Genomic DNA, 17,994 nt, shown 5'->3' with positions numbered 1-17,994 from the left:
CCCCTATTTTCCCCCTATTTTCCCCCTATTTTTCCCCTATTTTTCCCTATTTTTTTCCCATTTCTCCCCTTTTCTCCATTATTTTTCCATTTTTTTTTCCTTTTTTTCCCCTTTTTCCCCTTTTTTTCCCCTTTTCCCCCTTTTTTTCCCCATTTTCCCCTTTTTCCCCATTCCCCCAAAATCCAAACCACCCCCAAAACCCCCAAAAACCCTTTTTTCCCCCCTCCCCACCCCTGCATGCGAGGGTCATGAGCTCCTACTTCGTCAACCCGCTCTTCTCCAAGTACAAAGGCGGCGACTCGCTCGAGCCAACCTACTACGACTGCCGCTTCCCGCAGAGCGTCTCCCGCAGCCACGCCGCGCTCGTCTACCCCTCGGCCGCCTCTCCCTCCTTCCAGCACCCTTCCCACCACGTCCAGGACTTTTTCCACCCCGCCGGATCCTCGGGAATCTCCACCTCGGGTTATCAGCAGAATCCCTGCGCCCTCGCTTGCCACGGCGACGCCGCCAAGTTCTATGGCTACGAAGCGCTGCCGCCCCGCCAGCCGCTCTACGGCGCGCAGCAGGATGTGCAGTACGGCGAGTGTAAGGCGGCCGTGGCGAGCAACGGGGCCGGAGGGGCGAGCGGCGAGCAGCAGGGCCACCTGGGGCAGAGCGCGCCGTCGCCCAGCTTGATGTTCCCGTGGATGAGGCCGCACGGTGAGCGGGGTTTTGGGGGGGTTTTTGGGGGGGTTTTGGGGGGGTTTTGGGGTTTTTGGGGGTTTTCTTGTTTGTTTTTTTGGGGGTTTTCTTGTTTGTTTGGGGTTTTTTCAGGGTTTTTGGGGTTTTTTGGGGATTTTGGGGTTATTTTGGGTTTTTGCATGGGTTTTGCATGGGGTTTGTGGGGTTTTTAGGGGTTTTTGCATGGGGTTTTTTGGGGTTTTTTTTGGGGTTTTTGCATGGGGTTTTGCGTGGTTTATTTGGGGTTTTTTTTGGGGTTTTTGCATGGGTTTTTTTTGGGTTTTCCATGGGGTTTTTGGGGGTTTTTGCATGGGTTTTTTGGGGTTTTTGCATGGGTTTTTTTTGGGTTTTTCTTGTTTGTTTGGGGTTTTATTTCGGGGTTTTGGGGGTTTTTTGGGGTTTTGGGGTTTATTTGGGGGTTTTGGGGGTTTTTGGGTTTTAGGGTGTTTTGGAGTTTTGCATGGGGTTTTTTGGGGTTTTCATGGGGTTTTGCATGGGTATTTTGGGGTTTGTGGGTTTTTTGGGGGTTGCATGGGGTTTTTGGGTTTATTTTGGGGTTTTTTGGGTTTTTTTGGGGGGTATTGCATGGGTTTTTGGGGTTTTTCGGGGTTGTTTGGGGTTTTTGCATGGGTTTTTGGGGTTTTGCTTGGGGTTTTTGGGGGTTTTTTGGGGTTTTTTGGGGTTTATTTTGGGGTTTTGCATGGGTTTTTGCATGGGTTTTTTTGGGGTTTTTGCATGGGGTTTTTGCATAGGTTTTGGGTTGGTTTTCGCCCTTTCTGTCGGTTTTTTTTGCTCCTGGTTTTCTTTGCCGTTGTTTGCCTTCTTTTTCCCCTTTTTTCCGTCTCTTTTTTCCTCTTTTCTCCTCCTTTTTCCGCCCCTTTTGCCCCCCTTCTTTCCCCTTTTCTTCCCTTTTTTCCCTCCCTTTTTCCCCCTTTTCTCTCCCTTTCCCCCTCCTTTTTCCTTCCTTTCTCCCCGCTTTTCTTCCCCCTTTTCTTCCCCCTTTTTTCCCCCTTCTTTCCCCCTTTCTTCCCCTTTTTTCTCCCTTTCCCCCCTTTTTTCCCCTTCTTCCTTTCTCCCCTTTTTTTCCCTCTTACTTTCCCCTTTTCTTCCCCTTTTTCCTCCTTTTTCCCCTCTCTTTCCCCCTTTTCTCCTTTTTCTTCCCCCTTTTACCCCCTTTTTCCCCTTCTTTCCCCCTTTTTCTTTCCTTTTTTCCTCCTTTTCCCTCTCTTTCCCCTTTTCTCCCCCTTTTTTCCTCCTTCTTTCCCTTTTTCTCTTCCTCTTACTTTCCTTTTCTCCCCTTTTTTCCGCTTCTTTCCCCCTTTTTTTCTTCCCTTTTCCCCCTTTTTTCCTCCTCTTACTTCCCCCTTTTCTCCCCCCTTTTTTTCCCCTTCTTTCCCCTTTTTTTCTCCTTCTTTCCCCATTTCCCCCTTTTTTTCTTCTTTCTTCCCCTTTTCCCCTCTTAATTTCCTTTCTTTCCCTCTTCCCCCCTTTTTTTTCTGTTTTTATCTTTAATTTTCCTGTTTTTATCTCTAATTTTCCTGGTTTTATCTCTAATTTTCCTGTTTTTATCTCTAATTTTCCTGGTTTTATCTCTAATTGTTCTTTTTTTATCTCTAATTTTCCTGTTTTTATCTCTAATTCTCCTGGTTTTATCTCTAATTCTCCTGTTTTTATCCCGAACCCGACCGTTTCCCGTCGGTTGTTTGCCGCTCGCGGTGATTTGTTCTCCCCGCGGTTGTGTTTTTGTGACTCGGGGAGGAGATGGAGAGCAGAGCAGAGTTCCTGTCCGCGTTTCCCGAGCTCTCGGTCCGGAATTCCCAGCTTTTGGGAGGAAATTTAGGGCTTTCACCCCAAAATTCCGAGCTCTCGGCCCCAAATTCCCAGCTTTTGGGACGAAATTCCGAGATTTTAGGACAAAATTCCGAGGTTTTGGGGTGAAATTTCGAGCTTTTGGGGCGAAATTTAGGAGTGTAACCACAAAATCCCGAGCTCTCAGTCCGAAATTCCGAGGTTTTGGGATCAAATTTAGGACTTTCACCCCAAAATCCCGACCTCTCGGCCCGAAAGTACGAGTTCTCACCCAAAAATTCCGAGCTTCTGGGACGAAATTCCGAGGTTTTGGGGCGAAATTTAGGACTCTAACCCCAAAATTCCGACCTCTCACCCCGAAATCCCGAGCTCTCGGCCCGAAATTCCGAGGTTTGGGGATGAAATTCCGAGGTTTTGGGACGAAATTTAGGACTCTCACCCCAAAATCCCGAGCTCTCAGTCCGAAATTCCGAAGTTTTAGCGCAAAATTCCGACCTCTCACCCCAAAATCCCGAGCTTTTGGCCGCAAACTCCTAAGTTTTGGGGCGAAATTTAGGACTCTCACGGCAAAATCCCGAGCTCTCGGCCCGAAATTACGAGTTCTCACCCAAAAATTCCGAGCTTTTGGGACGAAATTCCGAGCTCTCGGTCCGAAATTTCGAGGTTCTGGGATAAAATTTAGGACTCTCACCCCGAAATCCCGAGTTTTGAGGCGAAATTCCCAGGTTTTGGGACGAAATTTAGGACTCTCACCCCAAATTCCTGAGCTTTCACCCCAAAATCCCGAGCTCTCCTCCCGAAATTCCGAGCTTTTGGTCCGAAATTCCGAGCTTTTGGGATCAAATTCCAGCCTCTCGCCCCGAAATTCCGAATAATCGCTCCGAAATTCCGAAGTTTTAGCGATAAATTCCGAGTTCTCACCCAAAAATGCCGAGCTCTCGGTCCGAAATTCCCGAGCTTTTGGGGTAAAACTTAGGACTCTCACCCCGAAATCCCGACCTCTCGGCTCGAAATGACGAGCTCTCACGCCAAAATTCCGAGATTTTGGGAGAAAATTTAGGACTCTCACCTCAAAATTGCGAGCTCTCATCCCGAAATTCCGAGCTTTTGGGACGAAATTCCGAGGTTTTGGGATCAAATTCCGACCTCTCGCACCGAAATTCAGGAAAATCGCCCCGAAAATCCGAAGTTTTAGCGCAAAATTCCAAACTCTCACCCCAAAATCCCGAGCTCTCGGTCCCAAATCCCGAGGTTTTAGGACAAAATTTGGGATTCTCACCCCAAAATGCCGAGCTCTCAGTCCGGAATTCCGAGCTTTTGGGATCAAATTCCGACCTCTCGCCCTGAAATTTAGGATAATCGCCCCGAAATTCCGAGGTTTAGCGCAAAATTCCGACTTCTCACCCCAAAATCCCGAGCTCTCAGTCCGGAATCCCGAGGTTTTAGGACAAAATTTGGGATTCTCACCCCAAAATCCCGAGCTCTCAGTCCGAAATGCCGAGCTTTTGGGACGAAATTCCGAGGTTTTGGGATCAAATTCCGACCTCTCGCCCCGAAATTCAGGAAAATCGCCCCGAAATTCACAAGTTTTAGCGCAAAATTCCGACCTCTCACCCCGAAATTCCGAGCTTTTGGGACAAGAATTTGGATTCTCAGCCCAAAATTCCGAGCTCTCGGCCAGAAATTCCGACCTCCCATCCCGAAATTCCGACGTTTTAGGACAAAATTCCGACCTTCCAGCTCCAAATTCCGACCTTTTTAGGACAAAATTTCGACTTTTTAGCGCAGAATTCCGGCCTCTCATGCCCGAATTCCCAGGTTTTGGGAGAAAATTCCGACTCTCATCCCAAAATTCCGGCCTCTCGCCTCAAAATTCCGACTTTTTAGCACAAAAATCCGACCTTTTAGCGCAAAAATACGACTTTTTAGCAGAAAAATCCGACATTTTAGCACAAAAATCCGACCTTTAAGCACAAAATTCCGACTTTTTAGCACCAAAATCCGACCTTTTAGCACCAAAATCCCGACTTTTTAGCGCAGAATTCCACTGTCTCAGCCCCAAATTCCCAGCTTTTAGGAGAAAATTCCGACCTCTCATCCCAACATTCCGACCTCTCGCCCCAAAATTCCGACTTTTTAGCAGGAAAATTCCGACTTTTTAGCACCAAAATCCGACTTTTCAGCACAGAATTCCGACTTTTTAGCGTGAAATTCCGACTTTTTAGCACAAAATTCCGACTTTTTAGCACTAAAATCCGACATTTTAGCACAAAATTCCGACTTTTTAGCACAAAATTCCGACTTTTTATTACAAAATTCCGAGGTTTTAGCACCAAAATCCCCACTTTTTAGCACAAAATTCCGACTTTTTAGCACAAAAATACGACTTTTTAGCACTAAAATCCCACTCTTGAGCGTGAAAATCCGACTTTTTAGCACAAAAATCGCACTTTTTAGCATCAAAATCCTACCTGTTAGCATAAAATTCCCCCTTTTTCGCACAAAATTCCGACTTTTTAGCACCAAAATCCGACTTTTTAGCACGAAAATTCCGACTTTTTAGCACCAAAATCCCAATTTTAGCGCAAAAATCCGACTTTTTAGCACAAAACATCGACATTTTAGCCCAAAAATCCGACTTTTTAGCACTAAAATCCGCCTTTTTAGCACGAAATTCCGACTTTATAGCAAAAAATTCCGACTTTTTATCCCGAAATTCTGACTTTTTAGCACAAAATTCCGACTTTTTAGCACAAAAATCCGACCTTTAAGCACAAAAATCTGACTTTTTAGCGGGAAAATCCGACTTTTTAGCACAAAAATCGCACTTTTTAGCACAAAATTCCGACTTTTTAGCACTAAAAACCGAGTTTTTAGCGGAAAATTCCCACTTTTCGGCGCAAAAATCCGACTTTTTAGCACAAAATTCCGACTTTTTACCACAAAATTCCGAGGTTTTAGCACCAAAATCCCACTTTTTAGCACTAAAATCCCACTTTTCAGCGTGAAATTCCGACTTTTTAGCACAAAATTCCGACACTTTAGCATAAATTTCCCCCTTTTTCGCACAAAATTCCGACTTTTTAGCACCAAAATCCGACTTTTTAGCACTAAAAACCGAGTTTTTAGCGGAAAATTCCGACTTTTCAGCGCGAAAAATCCGACTTTTTAGCACAAAATTCCGACTTTTTAGCACTAAAATCCCACTTTTTAGCAGTAAAATCCGACTTTTTATCGCAAAATTCCGACTTTTTAGCACTAAAATCCCAATTTTAGCGCAAAAATCAGACTTTTTAGCACCAAAATCCGACCTTTTAGCATAAAATTCCCACCTTTTAGCACTAAAATCCCACTTTTTAGCACCAAAATCCCACTTCTTAGCACAAAATATCGACATTTTAGCCCAAAAATCCGATTTTTTGGCACAAAATCCTGACTTTTTAGCACTAAAATCCGACTTTTTAGCACGAAATTCCGACTTTATAGCAAAAAATTCCGACTTTTTATCCCAAAAATCCGACTTTTTATCCCGAAATTCCGACTTTTTAGCACAAAATTCCTACATTTTAGCACAAAATTCTGACTTTTTATCCCAAAATTCCATCCTTTCGCCCCAAAATTCCCTCCTCACCCCACATCTCCCCTTTCATCCCCCAAACCAACAATAATTAACGATAATTACCAATAATTAATAATTATTAATAATAACAACTACAAAATCTCCTCTCCAATCCCAACCCAACTCCCCATTTTTTTTACCCAAAATCCTTAATTTTTTACCCAAAAACCAAACCCAGGTGATTCCCGCCAGCGGAAAATCCTTAAATCCCAAAAAATATCCAATTTTTGGGGTTTTTTTGGGGAGTTTTTGGGGTTTTTTTAGGGTTCGGAGGTTGTTTGGATGTCGATAAGAATTTCTTCCCTTTCAAAAGTCAAAAAATTCCGATTTTTTCACCCCAAAAAGTTGGGATTTCTCTGGAGGATTTCCTCATCCTTCTGATTTTTTAATTAATTTATAAATTAACTTTTAAATTAACTTTGAAATTAAATTTTAAATTAATTTTTAAACCCATTTCTCAACCCCTCGAGAGGCAAAACTCGCAGCAGAAAAAAATTAAAATTAAAAAAAACTCATCCGGAGGCTTTGGGGTGAAGAAAAAACCCAAATTTAGGGTTAAAAACCTCATAAAAAACCCCAAAAAAAAAGGTGGGAAATTCGAAATAATTCTGCCCGAGAGGAGAAAAAGAGATTTCAGGGCGGAAAAAGGAGGAAAAAAAGGGAAATAATTCAAATTTCGGCTCAGCCTGAGGCTGCTGAGGAAATTCAAACCAGCTGGAGGGTTGGAGGTGAAAATAAAATAAAATGAAATAAAATGAAATGAAATAAAATAAAATAAAATAAAATAAAATGAAATTAAATGAAATAAAATAAAATAAAATAAAATACAATAAAACAAAACAAAATAAAAATAAAACAAAATAAAATAAAATAATATAAAAGTAAAATAAAATAAAATAAAATAAAAAAAGTAAAATAAAATATAAAATAAAATAAAATAAAAAATAAAAAAATAAATAAAATAAAATGAAATAAAATAAAATATAAAATAAAATAAAATAAAATAAAACAAAATAAAATGAAATGAAATAAAATAAAATATCCTCGGAAGGGTTTTAGTCCTTTTTTATTTATTGCTTTATTGTATTTTTTATTTTGTTATTTTATTTTATTTTATTTTGTTTTATTTTAGTTTGTTTTATTATATTATATTTTATTTTATTGTTTTTATTTCATTATTTTATTTTATTATTTTATATGTTTATTTTATTTTGGTTTGGATTTTTATTCTTTATTTTTATTTTATTTTATCATTTTATTTTCTCTTTACTTGATTCTATTTTATTTGATTATTTTATTTTGTCATTTTATTTTATTACTTTATTCTATTTTATTCTATTTTATTTATTCTATTTTATTCTATTTTATTCTATTTTTTTTCTTCTATTTTATTTTATTTTACTCTATTTTATTATATTATTTTATTTTATTTCCAATTCCACCCCCGAGAAAAAAAAATCCAACCCAAGCAGGAAAATCAAGAGATAAAAACCCAAAAACACCAAAAAAATCAATTAAAACTCAAAGCAGTTTTGACCCAAAAGGAAATTATTTATTTCTCTGAGCTTTGACCTCCAGCGAGGCTCAAGGACGAATTCAATTGAATTTTTTGGGTGTTTTTTGCCCCAAAATAAATTGGTTTTCTCATTAGCAGAGGAGCTGCGAGTTCAGCGCTTCTCCTGGGATTTTCCTCTTTTTTCTCGGTTTTATTTCTGGTTTATTTCTGGTTTTATTTCTGGTTTATTTCTGGTTTATTTCTGGGTTTTTTCTGTTTTATTTCTGTTTTATTTCTGTTTTATTTCTGGTTTATTTCTGGTTTTTTTCTGGTTTTTTTTCTGGGTTTTTTCGGGTTTTTTTCGGGTTTTTTTCAGGTTTTTTTCGGGTTTTTTTCTGTTTTATTTCTGATTTTTTTTCTGTTTTATTTCTGTTTTTCTCTGTTTTATTTCTGGTTTATTTCTGTTTTATTTCTGTTTAATTTCTGTTTTATTTCTGGTTTATTTCTGGTTTTTTTCGGGTTTTTTTCTGGTTTTTTTCTGGTTTTTTTCTGGTTTATTTCTGGTTTTTTCTGGTTTATTTTTGTTTTATTTCTGGGTTTTTTCTGGTTTATTTCTGGTTTATTTCTGGTTTATTTCTGGTTTTTTCTGGTTTATTTCTCTTTTATTTCTGTTTTATTTCTGTTTTTTTCTGGTTTATTTCTGGTTTTTTTCTGTTTTTTTTTCTGTTTTATTTCTGGTTTTTTTTCTGTTTTATTTCTGTTTTATTTCTGTTTTATTTCTGTTTATTTCTGTTTTTTTCTGGGTTTTTTTTCTGTTTTATTTCTGTTTTATTTCTGTTAAATTTCTGTTAAATTTCTGTTTATTTCTGTTTAATTTCTGTTTATTTCTGGGTTTTTTTCTGGTTATTTTTTCTGGTTTATTTCTGTTAAATTTCTGTTAAATTTCTGTTTTATTTCTGGTTTTTTTCTGGTTTATTTCTGGGTTTTTTTCGGTTTTATTTCTGGTTTATTTCTGTTTTATTTCTGTTTTATTTCTGTTTATTTCTGGCTTTTGCTGGTTATTTTTTCTGTTAAATTTCTGTTTTATTTCTGGTTTTTTTCTGGTTTTTTTTCTGGGTTTTTTTCCTGGGTTTTTAAAATTTTATTTCTATTTTATTTCTATTTTATTTCCATTTTATTTCTATTTTATTTCTATTTTATTTCTATTTTTTATTTCCATTTTATTTCTGTTTGTCTCTCTCTGCTCCATCTCCTCTCTCGAGATGTTTTTTTCCAAACAAATCTCTGATTTTTGGGCAGAAAATCCCCAGATTTGGGTTATTTTAATTAAATAGATTTCTGGCCGAGAGAAAATCCTAATTTTCAGGGAATTTGGGGGAAAATTAGGTTCTTCACATCCTCCTCCCCTTGGAGAGAGTTTTGGGGTGAATTTGTGGGAAAATGGGATTTTGGGGTTTTTTGGGGAGAGGAAATTGGGGAAAATGAGGAGAAAATGGGAAAAAAGAGGTGAAAATGGGAAAAATTAGGGGAAAAAAGAGAGAAAAATGGGAAAAAAGAGAGAAAAATGGGGAAAAAAGAGAGAAAATGGGGAAAAAATGAGGGAATTTTGGGAAAAATGAGGGAATTTTGGGAAAAATTAGGGGAAAATGGGGAAAAAAGAGAGAAAAATGGGGGAAAAAGAGAGAAAAATGGGAAAAAAGAGAGAAAATTGGGGAAAAAAAGAGGGAATTTTGGGAAAAATTAGGGGAAAATGGGGAAAAAAGAGAGAAAAATGGGGGAAAAGAGAAAAAAATGGGGGAAAAATGAGGGGAAAATGGGAAAAATGAGGGAATTTTGGGAAAAATTAGGGGAAAATGGGGAAAAAAAGAGAGAAAAATGGGGAAAAAGGAGAGAAAAATGGGGAAAAATGAGGGAATTTTGGGAAAAAAGAGGGGAAAATTGGGAAAAAAGGGGAAGAATGATGGAAAATGAGGTGGAATTAGAGAAAATGGGGAAAATGGGAAAAAAGGGGAAGAAAAAGGGGAAGAATGAGGGAAAATGGGGAAGAGAGAAAGAGGGAAAAAGGGAAAAAAAGGGAAAAGGGAATGAGAAAAAGGGGAAAAAAGGAAAAAAGGGAAAAAAGGAAAAAAGGGAAAAAGGGAAAAAGGAAAAAAGGGGAAAAGGAAAAAAGGAAAAAAGGAAAAAAAGGAAAAAAGGAAAAAAGGAAAAAAGGGAAAAGAGGAAGAGAAAAAAAGGGAGAAAAAGATAAAAAGACAGAAAGACAGAAAGAAAGAAAGAAAGAAAAAGAAAAGAAAATAGGAAAATAAACAGGAAAATAAGAAAATAGGAAAACAGGAAAGTAGGAAAATAGGAAAATAGGAAAATAAATAGGAAAATAAATAGGAAAATAAATAGGAAAATAAATAGGAAAATAGGAAAACAGGAAAGTAGAAAAATAGGAAAGTAGAAAAATAGGAAAATAGGAAAATAAATAGGAAAATAGGAAAACAGGAAAACAGGAAAATAGGAAAGTAGGAAAATAAATAGGAAAATAAATAGGAAAATAAATAGGAAAACAGGAAAACAGGAAAATAGAAATATAGGAAAATAAATAGGAAAATAAATAGGAAAATAGGAAAACAGGAAAATAGGAAAACACAAAAATAGGAAAATAGACAGGAAAACAATAGGGAAATATTAGGAAAATAAATAGGAAATTAGGAAAAGAGGAAAATAAAAGGAAAAGAGGAAAATAAAAAGAAAAAAGGAAAATAAATAGGAAAACAGTAAAATAGGGAAATATTAGGGAAATAGGGGAATCGGAAAATAATAGGAAAATAGGAAAATAAAGAAGAAAATAGGAAAAGAAATAAGAAAATAGGAAAAGAAATAAGAAAATAGAAAAATAGGAAAATAGGAAAATAGATAGGAAAATAATAGGGAAATATTAGGAAAATAAATAGGAAAATAGGAAAATAAGAAAATCAAAAGAAAAAAGGAAAATTAATAGGAAAATGGGAAAATAAAGAGAAAAAAGCAAACGAAGAGGAGCAGAAAGGCTGCTGAGTTTTCCTCTTTCCCGAGGAAAATGAACATTTTTGGGATCAAATGAGGATTTCCCGGCAGGTTTGGGAAGGATTGGGTTTGAGCTTCACGGCAGAGCGGAGGGTGAGAGACCAGAAATGTCCCAGAAATAGCCCAGAAATGTCCCAGAAATATCCCGGAAATATCCCAGAAATAGCCCAGAAAGGTCCCAGAAATATCCCAGAAATATCCCAGAAATATCCCGGAAATATCCCAGAAATAGCCCAGAAATGTCCCAGAAATAGCCCAGAAATATCCCAGAAATTCTCATAACGATCCCATAAATATCCCATAAATATCTCATAAACATCCCAGAAATATCCCATAAAAATCCCAGAAATATCCCATAAAAATCCCAGAAATTCCCATAAAGATCCCATAAATATCTCATAAACATCCCAGAAATATCCCATAAAAATCCTATAAAGATCCCATAAATATCCCATAAAAATCCCAGAAATAGCCCAGAAAGATCCCAAAAAGATCCCATAATGGTCCCATAAATATCCCATAAAAATCCCATAGAGATCCCAGAAAGATCCCAGAAATATCCCAGAAATATCCCAGAAAGATCCCAGAAAGGTCAGATAAAAATCCCAGAAATATCCCAGAAATGTCCCAGAAATTCCCATAACGATCCCATAAAGATCCCATAAAGATCCCATAAATATCTCATAAAGATCCCAGAAATATCCCATAAAAATCCTATAAAGATCCCAGAAATATCCCATAGAGATCCCAGAAAGATCCCAGAAAGGTCAGATAAAAATCCCAGAAATATCCCAGAAATGTCCCATAAAGGTCCCAGAAATATCTCATAAATTCCCATAACGATCCCAGAAAGATCCCGTAAAGATCCCAGAAATAAATGTCCCATAGAGATCCCATAGAGATCCCATAGAGATCCCATAAAGATCCCAGAAATATCCCAGAAATATCCCAGAAATGTCCCATAAAAATCCCAAAAAGATCCCAGAAATTCCCATAACGATCCCATAAAGATCCCATAAAAATCCCATAAACATCCCAGAAATATCCCAGAAATATCCCATAACGATCCCAGAAATATCCCAGAAATATCCCATAACGATCCCAGAAATATCCCAGAAATTCCCATAACGATCCCAGAAATAAATGTCCCATAAAGATCCCATAAAGATCCCATAGAGATCCCAGAAATATCCCATAAAAATCCCATAAAAATCCCAGAAATATCCCATAAAAATCCCATAAAGATCCCACAAAGACCCCATAGAGATCCCAGAAAGATCTCATCAAGATCCCATAAATATCTCATAAAGATCTCAGAAATATCCCAGAAAGATCCCAGAAATTCCCATAAATAAATGTCCCAGAAATGTCCCACAGCCGGCAGGGCAGGGAGGAGGGAAAATAGGGGAAAATAGGGAAATTGAGGGGAAAATGGATGAAAAAAGGGTGGAAAAATGGGTGAAAAATGGATGAAATATGGGGGAAAAATGGGGAAAAATGGGGGAAAATGAGTGGGAAAAGGAAGTGGGAAAAGGGGTGAGAAAGGGGTGGAAATTGGGGTAGAAAGGGGGAAAAATGGGTGAAAAAAACGGTGGAAAAATAGGTGAAAAATGCGTGGAAAAGGGGTGGAAATAAGGCTAGAAAGGGGGGAAAAGGGTAAAAAAGGGGAGGAAAAATGGGTGAGATATAGGTGGAAAATGGATGGGAAAATGGGTGGAAATTGGGTTAGAAAGGGGGAAAAAAAAGGGGTGAAATATGGGTGAAAACTGAGTGAAAAATTGGTGAAATATGGGTGAAAAATGAGTGAAAAAATGGGTGGAAAATGGGTGAAAAAATGGGTGAAATATGGGTGGAAATAGGGTTAGAAAGGGGGGAAAAATCAGTGAAATATGGTTGGAAAAAGGGGTGAAAATAGGGTGAAAATAGGGTTAAAAGGGGGAAAAATGGGTGGAAAAATGGGTGAAATATGGGTGAAAAATGAGTGAAAAATGGGTGAAAAAGGGGTAAAATTTGGGTGAAAAATGAGTTAAAAATGGCTAAAATATGAGTGAAAAATGGGTGAAAAAGGGGTGAAAAAATGGGTAAAAAATGGGGGAAAAAATGGGTGGAAAAGGGGAAAAAATGAGTGAGGAAAGGGGCAGAAAGGGGTGGAAAAAGGGGAGAAAAAGGGATTTTTTGGGGTGAAAAAGGGACGAGAAAGGGGTGAAAATGAGGGGAAAAAGCAGTGAGAAAAGGGGCGAAAATGGGGCGAAAAAGGCGAAAAATGGGTGAAAAAGGGGCGAGAATGGGGCAGAAAAGGAGTGGAAAATGGGGCGAAAAGGGGGCAAAAAATAGGGAAAAATAGGGAAAAATAGGGAAAAAATAGGGAAAAAATAGGGAAAAAATAGGGAAAAAATAAGGAAAAATTGGCAAAAAATAGGGAAAAATTGGGGAAAAATAGGGAAAAAATAGGTAAAAAATAGGTAAAAAATAGGCAAAAAATAGGGAAAAAATAGGGAAAAATAGGGAAAAAATAGGGAAAAAATAGGGAAACAATAAGTTACAAAATAGGCAAAAAATAGGTAAAAATAGGTAAAAACTAGGCAAAAAATAGGGAAAAAATAGGGAAAAAATAGGTAAAAAATAGGCAAAAATAGGTAAAAAATAGGCAAAAAAATAGGCAAAAAATAAGCAAAAAATAGGCCAAAAATAGGTAAAAAATAGGCCAGAAAGGGGGGAAAAGGGGGAGAGAAAAGGTGAGAAAGGAGTGAAAAATGGGATGAAAATGAGGTGAAAATGAGGTGAAAATGAGGTGAAAATGGGGTGAAAAGGGTTGAAAAAGGGGCTAAAAAGGCCCAAAAATCCCAATTTCTCCAAATACACATGGAGCAGGGAGGGGCCGAGGGGGGGCTGACCCCAAAAAACCCCAAATAACCCCAAAAAAATTAAAATAAAACACGAAAAAACCCCAAAACCAGCAAAAAACCACCAAAACCCTCCAAAAAACCTGAAAACTCCCCAAAATAGCAGCAAAAATCCCCCAAATAACCCCCAAAAAATTCAAACACAACCCGAAAAAACCCAAAAAAACCCAAATAAAACCAGAGTAGAACACGAATAAAACCCGAAAAACCTCCAAATAACCCCAAAAATACCCCAAATAAAACCCGAATAAAACAGAAAAAAACCCCAAAAATCACAATTCCAATAAACTCCAACCCCAAAATAAACCCCAATAAAACCCCGAATAAAACCCGGAAAAAAAACCCACAAAAATCCCGCAAAAATCCCCAAATAACCCCGAAAAAATCCAAATAAAACCCGAAAAAACCCCAAATAACCTCAAAAAATCCCCAAATAATCACAAAAAAATTCAAATAAAACACGAATAAAACCCGATAAAACCAGAAAAAAAAACCCAACAAAAATCACAATTCCAATAAACTCCAACCCGGAAAAAACCCAAATAAAACCCGAAAAAACCCCAAATAACCTCAAAAAATCCCCAAAAAACTCCCGAAGAAATTCAAATAAAACACGAATAAAACCCGATAAAACCAGAAAAAAAAAACCAACAAAAATCACAATTCCAATAAACTCCAAACCCGGAAAAAAACCCAAATAAACCCCGAGGAAACCCCCTAAAAAAACCGCAAAAATCCCCAAATAACCCCCAAAAAAACGAAATAAAACCCGAATAAAACCTGGGAAAAAAACCCCAAATAACCCCAAAAAAATCCAAATAAAACCTGAAAAAAACCCCCAAAGACAATCAAATAAAACCCGAATAAAACCCCCAGAAAAACCCGAAACAACCTGAATAAAACCTGGAAAAAAACCGCAGATAACCCTCAGAAAACCCAAATAAAACCCGATAAAACCCGAAATAACCCCAAATAACCCGAAAAAACCCCAAATAACCCGAAATAACCTCCAAAAATCTCGAAATAACCCCGTCAAAAATGGAAATAAAACCCGAATAAAACCCGACAAAACCCTCAAAAATCCCCAAATAACCAAAACAAAACCCGAATAAAACCCCTAAACAACCCGAAATAAGCAGCAAAAAATCCTCAAAACCCCCCAAAAAAAACCCTCAAAAAGCTCGCAAAAACCGTCAAAAAACCCTAAAAAAACCCAAATAAAACCGAAAAAATCCAAATAAAACCCAATAAACACGAATAAAACCCGAAAAAACCCATAGAAACCTGAAAAAACAGGGGAAAACCCCCAAAAATCTCAATTTTTTTGCAGCACACCCCCCAAAAAACCCATAAAAACCCCCAAAAAATCGAAAAAAACCCTAAAAAATTCATTTTTCGCAGCCAAATAAAAACCCAAATAAAACCCAAATAAAACCCAAATGAAACCCTAAATAACCTCCAAAAATCCCTAAAAAAATCAAATAAAACCCAAATAAAACACGAATAAAACCCCAATGAACCCCAGGAAAAGCCGAAAAAATCCCCAAATAACCCCCAAAAAACCCAAATAAAACCCGAATTAAACCCCTAAACAACCCGAAATAAGCCGCAAAAGATCTTGAAAACCTCCCCCAAAAAACCTTAAAAAACCCTCAAAAAACGTCAAAAAACCCTAAAAAACCGTCAAAAAACCCCAAAAAAACCAAAATAACCCGAACAAAACGCCGAAAACCCCCATAAAACCCGACAACACCTGGGAAAAACCCCCAAAAATCTCAATTTTTTTGCCGCACACCCTCCAAAAAACCCATAAAATCTCCCAAAAACACCCGAAAAAACTCAAAAAATCTGATTTTTCGCAGCTCCCGGCAGACGCAGCGGCCGCCAGACGTACTCCCGCTACCAGACGCTGGAGCTGGAGAAGGAATTCCTCTTCAACCCTTACCTGACCCGCAAGCGGCGGGGAAAAAACCCAAATAAAACCCCAAATAACCTCAAAAAATACCTAAAAAATTCAAATAAAACCCGAATAAAACCCCAATGAGCCCCAGGAAAACCCGCAAAAATCCCCAAATAACCAAAACAAAACCTAAATAAAACCCGAATTAAATCCCTAAACAACCCCAAATAACCGGCAAAAAAACCCCAAAAAACCCTCAAAAACCCTAAAAAAACCCCTAAAAATCCCGAAAAAACCCAAATAAAACCCAATTAAAACCCGAATAAAACCCGAAAAAACCATAGAAACCCGAAAAAATCCTAGAAACCCGAAAACACCGGGGAAAAACCCCCAAAAATCTCAATTTTTCAGCCGCACACCCCCACAAAAGCCCCAAAAAAACCCCAAAAACACCCGAAAAAACGCGAAAAATTCAATTTTTTCCAGCTCCCGGCAGACGCAGCGGCCGCCAGACGTACTCCCGCTACCAGACGCTGGAGCTGGAGAAGGAATTCCTCTTCAACCCTTACCTGACCCGCAAGCGGCGCATCGAGGTGTCGCACGCGCTCGGCCTGAGCGAGCGGCAGGTGAAGATTTGGTTCCAAAACCGCCGCATGAAGTGGAAAAAGGAGAACAACAAGGAGAAACTGCCCGGCGGGGCGGCCGGAGCCGCGAGGGACGAGGAGAAAAACGAGGAGGAAGGGAACGAGGAAGAGGAGAAGGAGGAGGAGGAGAAGGAGGAGAGCAGGGATTGAAGGGAAGGAGAAAAAAACGCGAAAAAACGGCGAGAAACGGCGAAAAAACGGCGAAAAACGGCGGAAAAACGCTTAAAAACGGCGGAAAAACGGCGAAAAAACGCTAAAAAACGGCGGGAAAACGCGGGGGGAAATATGAAAAAATGAAGAGCGGGATTAAAAAAAAAATTTGGAATAATTTTGGGGGAAAAAAAAGGCTCATCTCGGCCTTTTCCAACCCCCCCCGGCGCCTCTCGGAGGGGAAGTTTTATGGCTGAGGATAAATCGCGCGATTTACGGTTTACGACACTCATTCAGCTTTTATAGAGTTTGGGGCGTCCGGAGCCTCCGGCGCCTTAACTACCTGGCAGCGGCGGCCGAGGGGGAGTTTGGGGATTTTTTTGGGATTTTTTGGGATTTTTTTGGGGTTTTTTTGGGGTTTTTTGGGGGGTTTTTTGGGATTTTTGTGGGGTTTTGGGGTTTGGGTTTTGGGGTTTTGGGATTTTTAGGGTTTGGGATTTTTGGGGTTTTGGAATTTGGGTTTTTTAGATTTTTTAAGGGTGTTTTGAGCGGAAAAAATCGATATTTTTAAGGGTTTTTTTTCACCCCTTTTTTTGGGATTTTTTGGGGTTTTTTTGGGGTTTTTTTTGGATTTTTTAAGGGTGTTTTGAGCGGAAAAAAATCGATATTTTTAAGGGTTTTTTTTCCACCCGATTATTTGGGTTGTTAGGTTGGTTTTTTTTCCCCTCGTTTTGGTTTGATGAGGGAAATGCGGGAGAGAGCAGAGAGGATTTGAATTATTTTATCATTTTTTTCTGACTTAATTCCTCTTTTTTCCCTTTTTCCCATTTTTTTCCAGTTTTTTCCCACTTTTTTCCCCTTTTTTCCACCTTTTTTCCATTTTTTCCACCTTTTTTCCCCTTTTTTCCACTTTTTTCCCTTTTTTCCCACTTTTTCCCCCATTTTTCCCCATTTTTTCCCCATTTTTCCACCTTTTTCCCAGTTTTTTTCCCACTTTTTTCCCCTTTTTTCCCACTTTTTCCCACTATTTTTCCCATTTTTCCCCTTTTTTCCCTTTTTCCCCACTTTTTTCCTCCATTTTCCCTCTTTTTTCCCCACTTTTCTCCCCTTTTTTCCCCATTTTTCCCCATTTTTCCCCCTTTTTCCCCCCTTTTTTCCCTTTTTTTCCCCTTTTTTCCCCTTTTTTCCCCATTTTTTCCCCTTTTCCCCCTTCCCTCAATCCCATAAAATCCCCCACGAGATTTTGGGATTTTTTTCCCCTTTTTTTCCTCCCTTATTTCTCTTTTCTCCCCTTTTTTAAAATTTCCATAACCACCGAGGGATTCTCGTTTTTTTAATATTTTTTTCCCCTAAATTTCCTTTTTTTCCCCATTTTTATCCCAAATTTTCTCCCTTTTTTAATTCCATGAACTCTCTGGGATTCCTTAGATTTTTAATCCTTTTTTTCCGAATTATTTTTGGGGTTTTTTTCCCTTTTTTCTCCCCTTTTATTCTCTTCATCCCATAAATCCACCGGATGGAGGTGAATCCGGTGAGTTTATGAGGAATTTATGGGGAAATTGTTAAAATCTTTCGGATGGGATTTGTTGGGATTCCTTCCCAGGAATGATGGGAAAAGAAAAAAATCCAAATAAAAAAAATCCGAATAAAAAATCCAAATAAAAAAGACAAATTAAAAATCCAAATTAAAAAATCCAAAT

The 17,994-nt window shown here is 38.1% G+C and overlaps 1 protein-coding gene across 1 annotated transcript; it reads left to right on the top strand.

Moving 5' to 3' along the window:
* The first annotated feature begins 245 nt into the window (after positions 1–245).
* On the top strand, positions 246–16,341 carry LOC146422261 (homeobox protein Hox-C8-like). The gene is made up of 2 exons (XM_085046684.1): positions 246–699; positions 15,987–16,341. Exons 1-2 carry the CDS (start codon positions 249–251, stop codon positions 16,292–16,294), a joined length of 759 nt encoding a protein of 252 aa, XP_084902810.1. The 5' UTR covers positions 246–248; the 3' UTR covers positions 16,295–16,341.
* Positions 16,342–17,994: the final 1,653 nt, after the last annotated feature.

Source organism: Lichenostomus cassidix, unplaced genomic scaffold (assembly GCF_008360975.1).
Source record: "Lichenostomus cassidix isolate B80296 unplaced genomic scaffold, HeHo_3.0 HiC_scaffold_873, whole genome shotgun sequence".
NCBI lineage: Eukaryota > Metazoa > Chordata > Aves > Passeriformes > Meliphagidae > Lichenostomus > Lichenostomus cassidix.
Note: the sequence above shows the minus strand (reverse complement) of the source record. Positions and strands in the feature narration are given on the sequence as shown.

Excerpts from the sequence above, each read along its gene's own strand:
- LOC146422261 (XM_085046684.1), top strand. The coding sequence starts at position 249 with ATGAGCTCCTACTTCGTCAACCCGCTCTTCTCCAAGTACAAAGGCGGC. Across the intron at positions 700-15,986 it reads CCCGTGGATGAGGCCGCACG|CTCCCGGCAGACGCAGCGGC; the intron begins GTGAGCGGGGTT and ends AATTTTTTCCAG.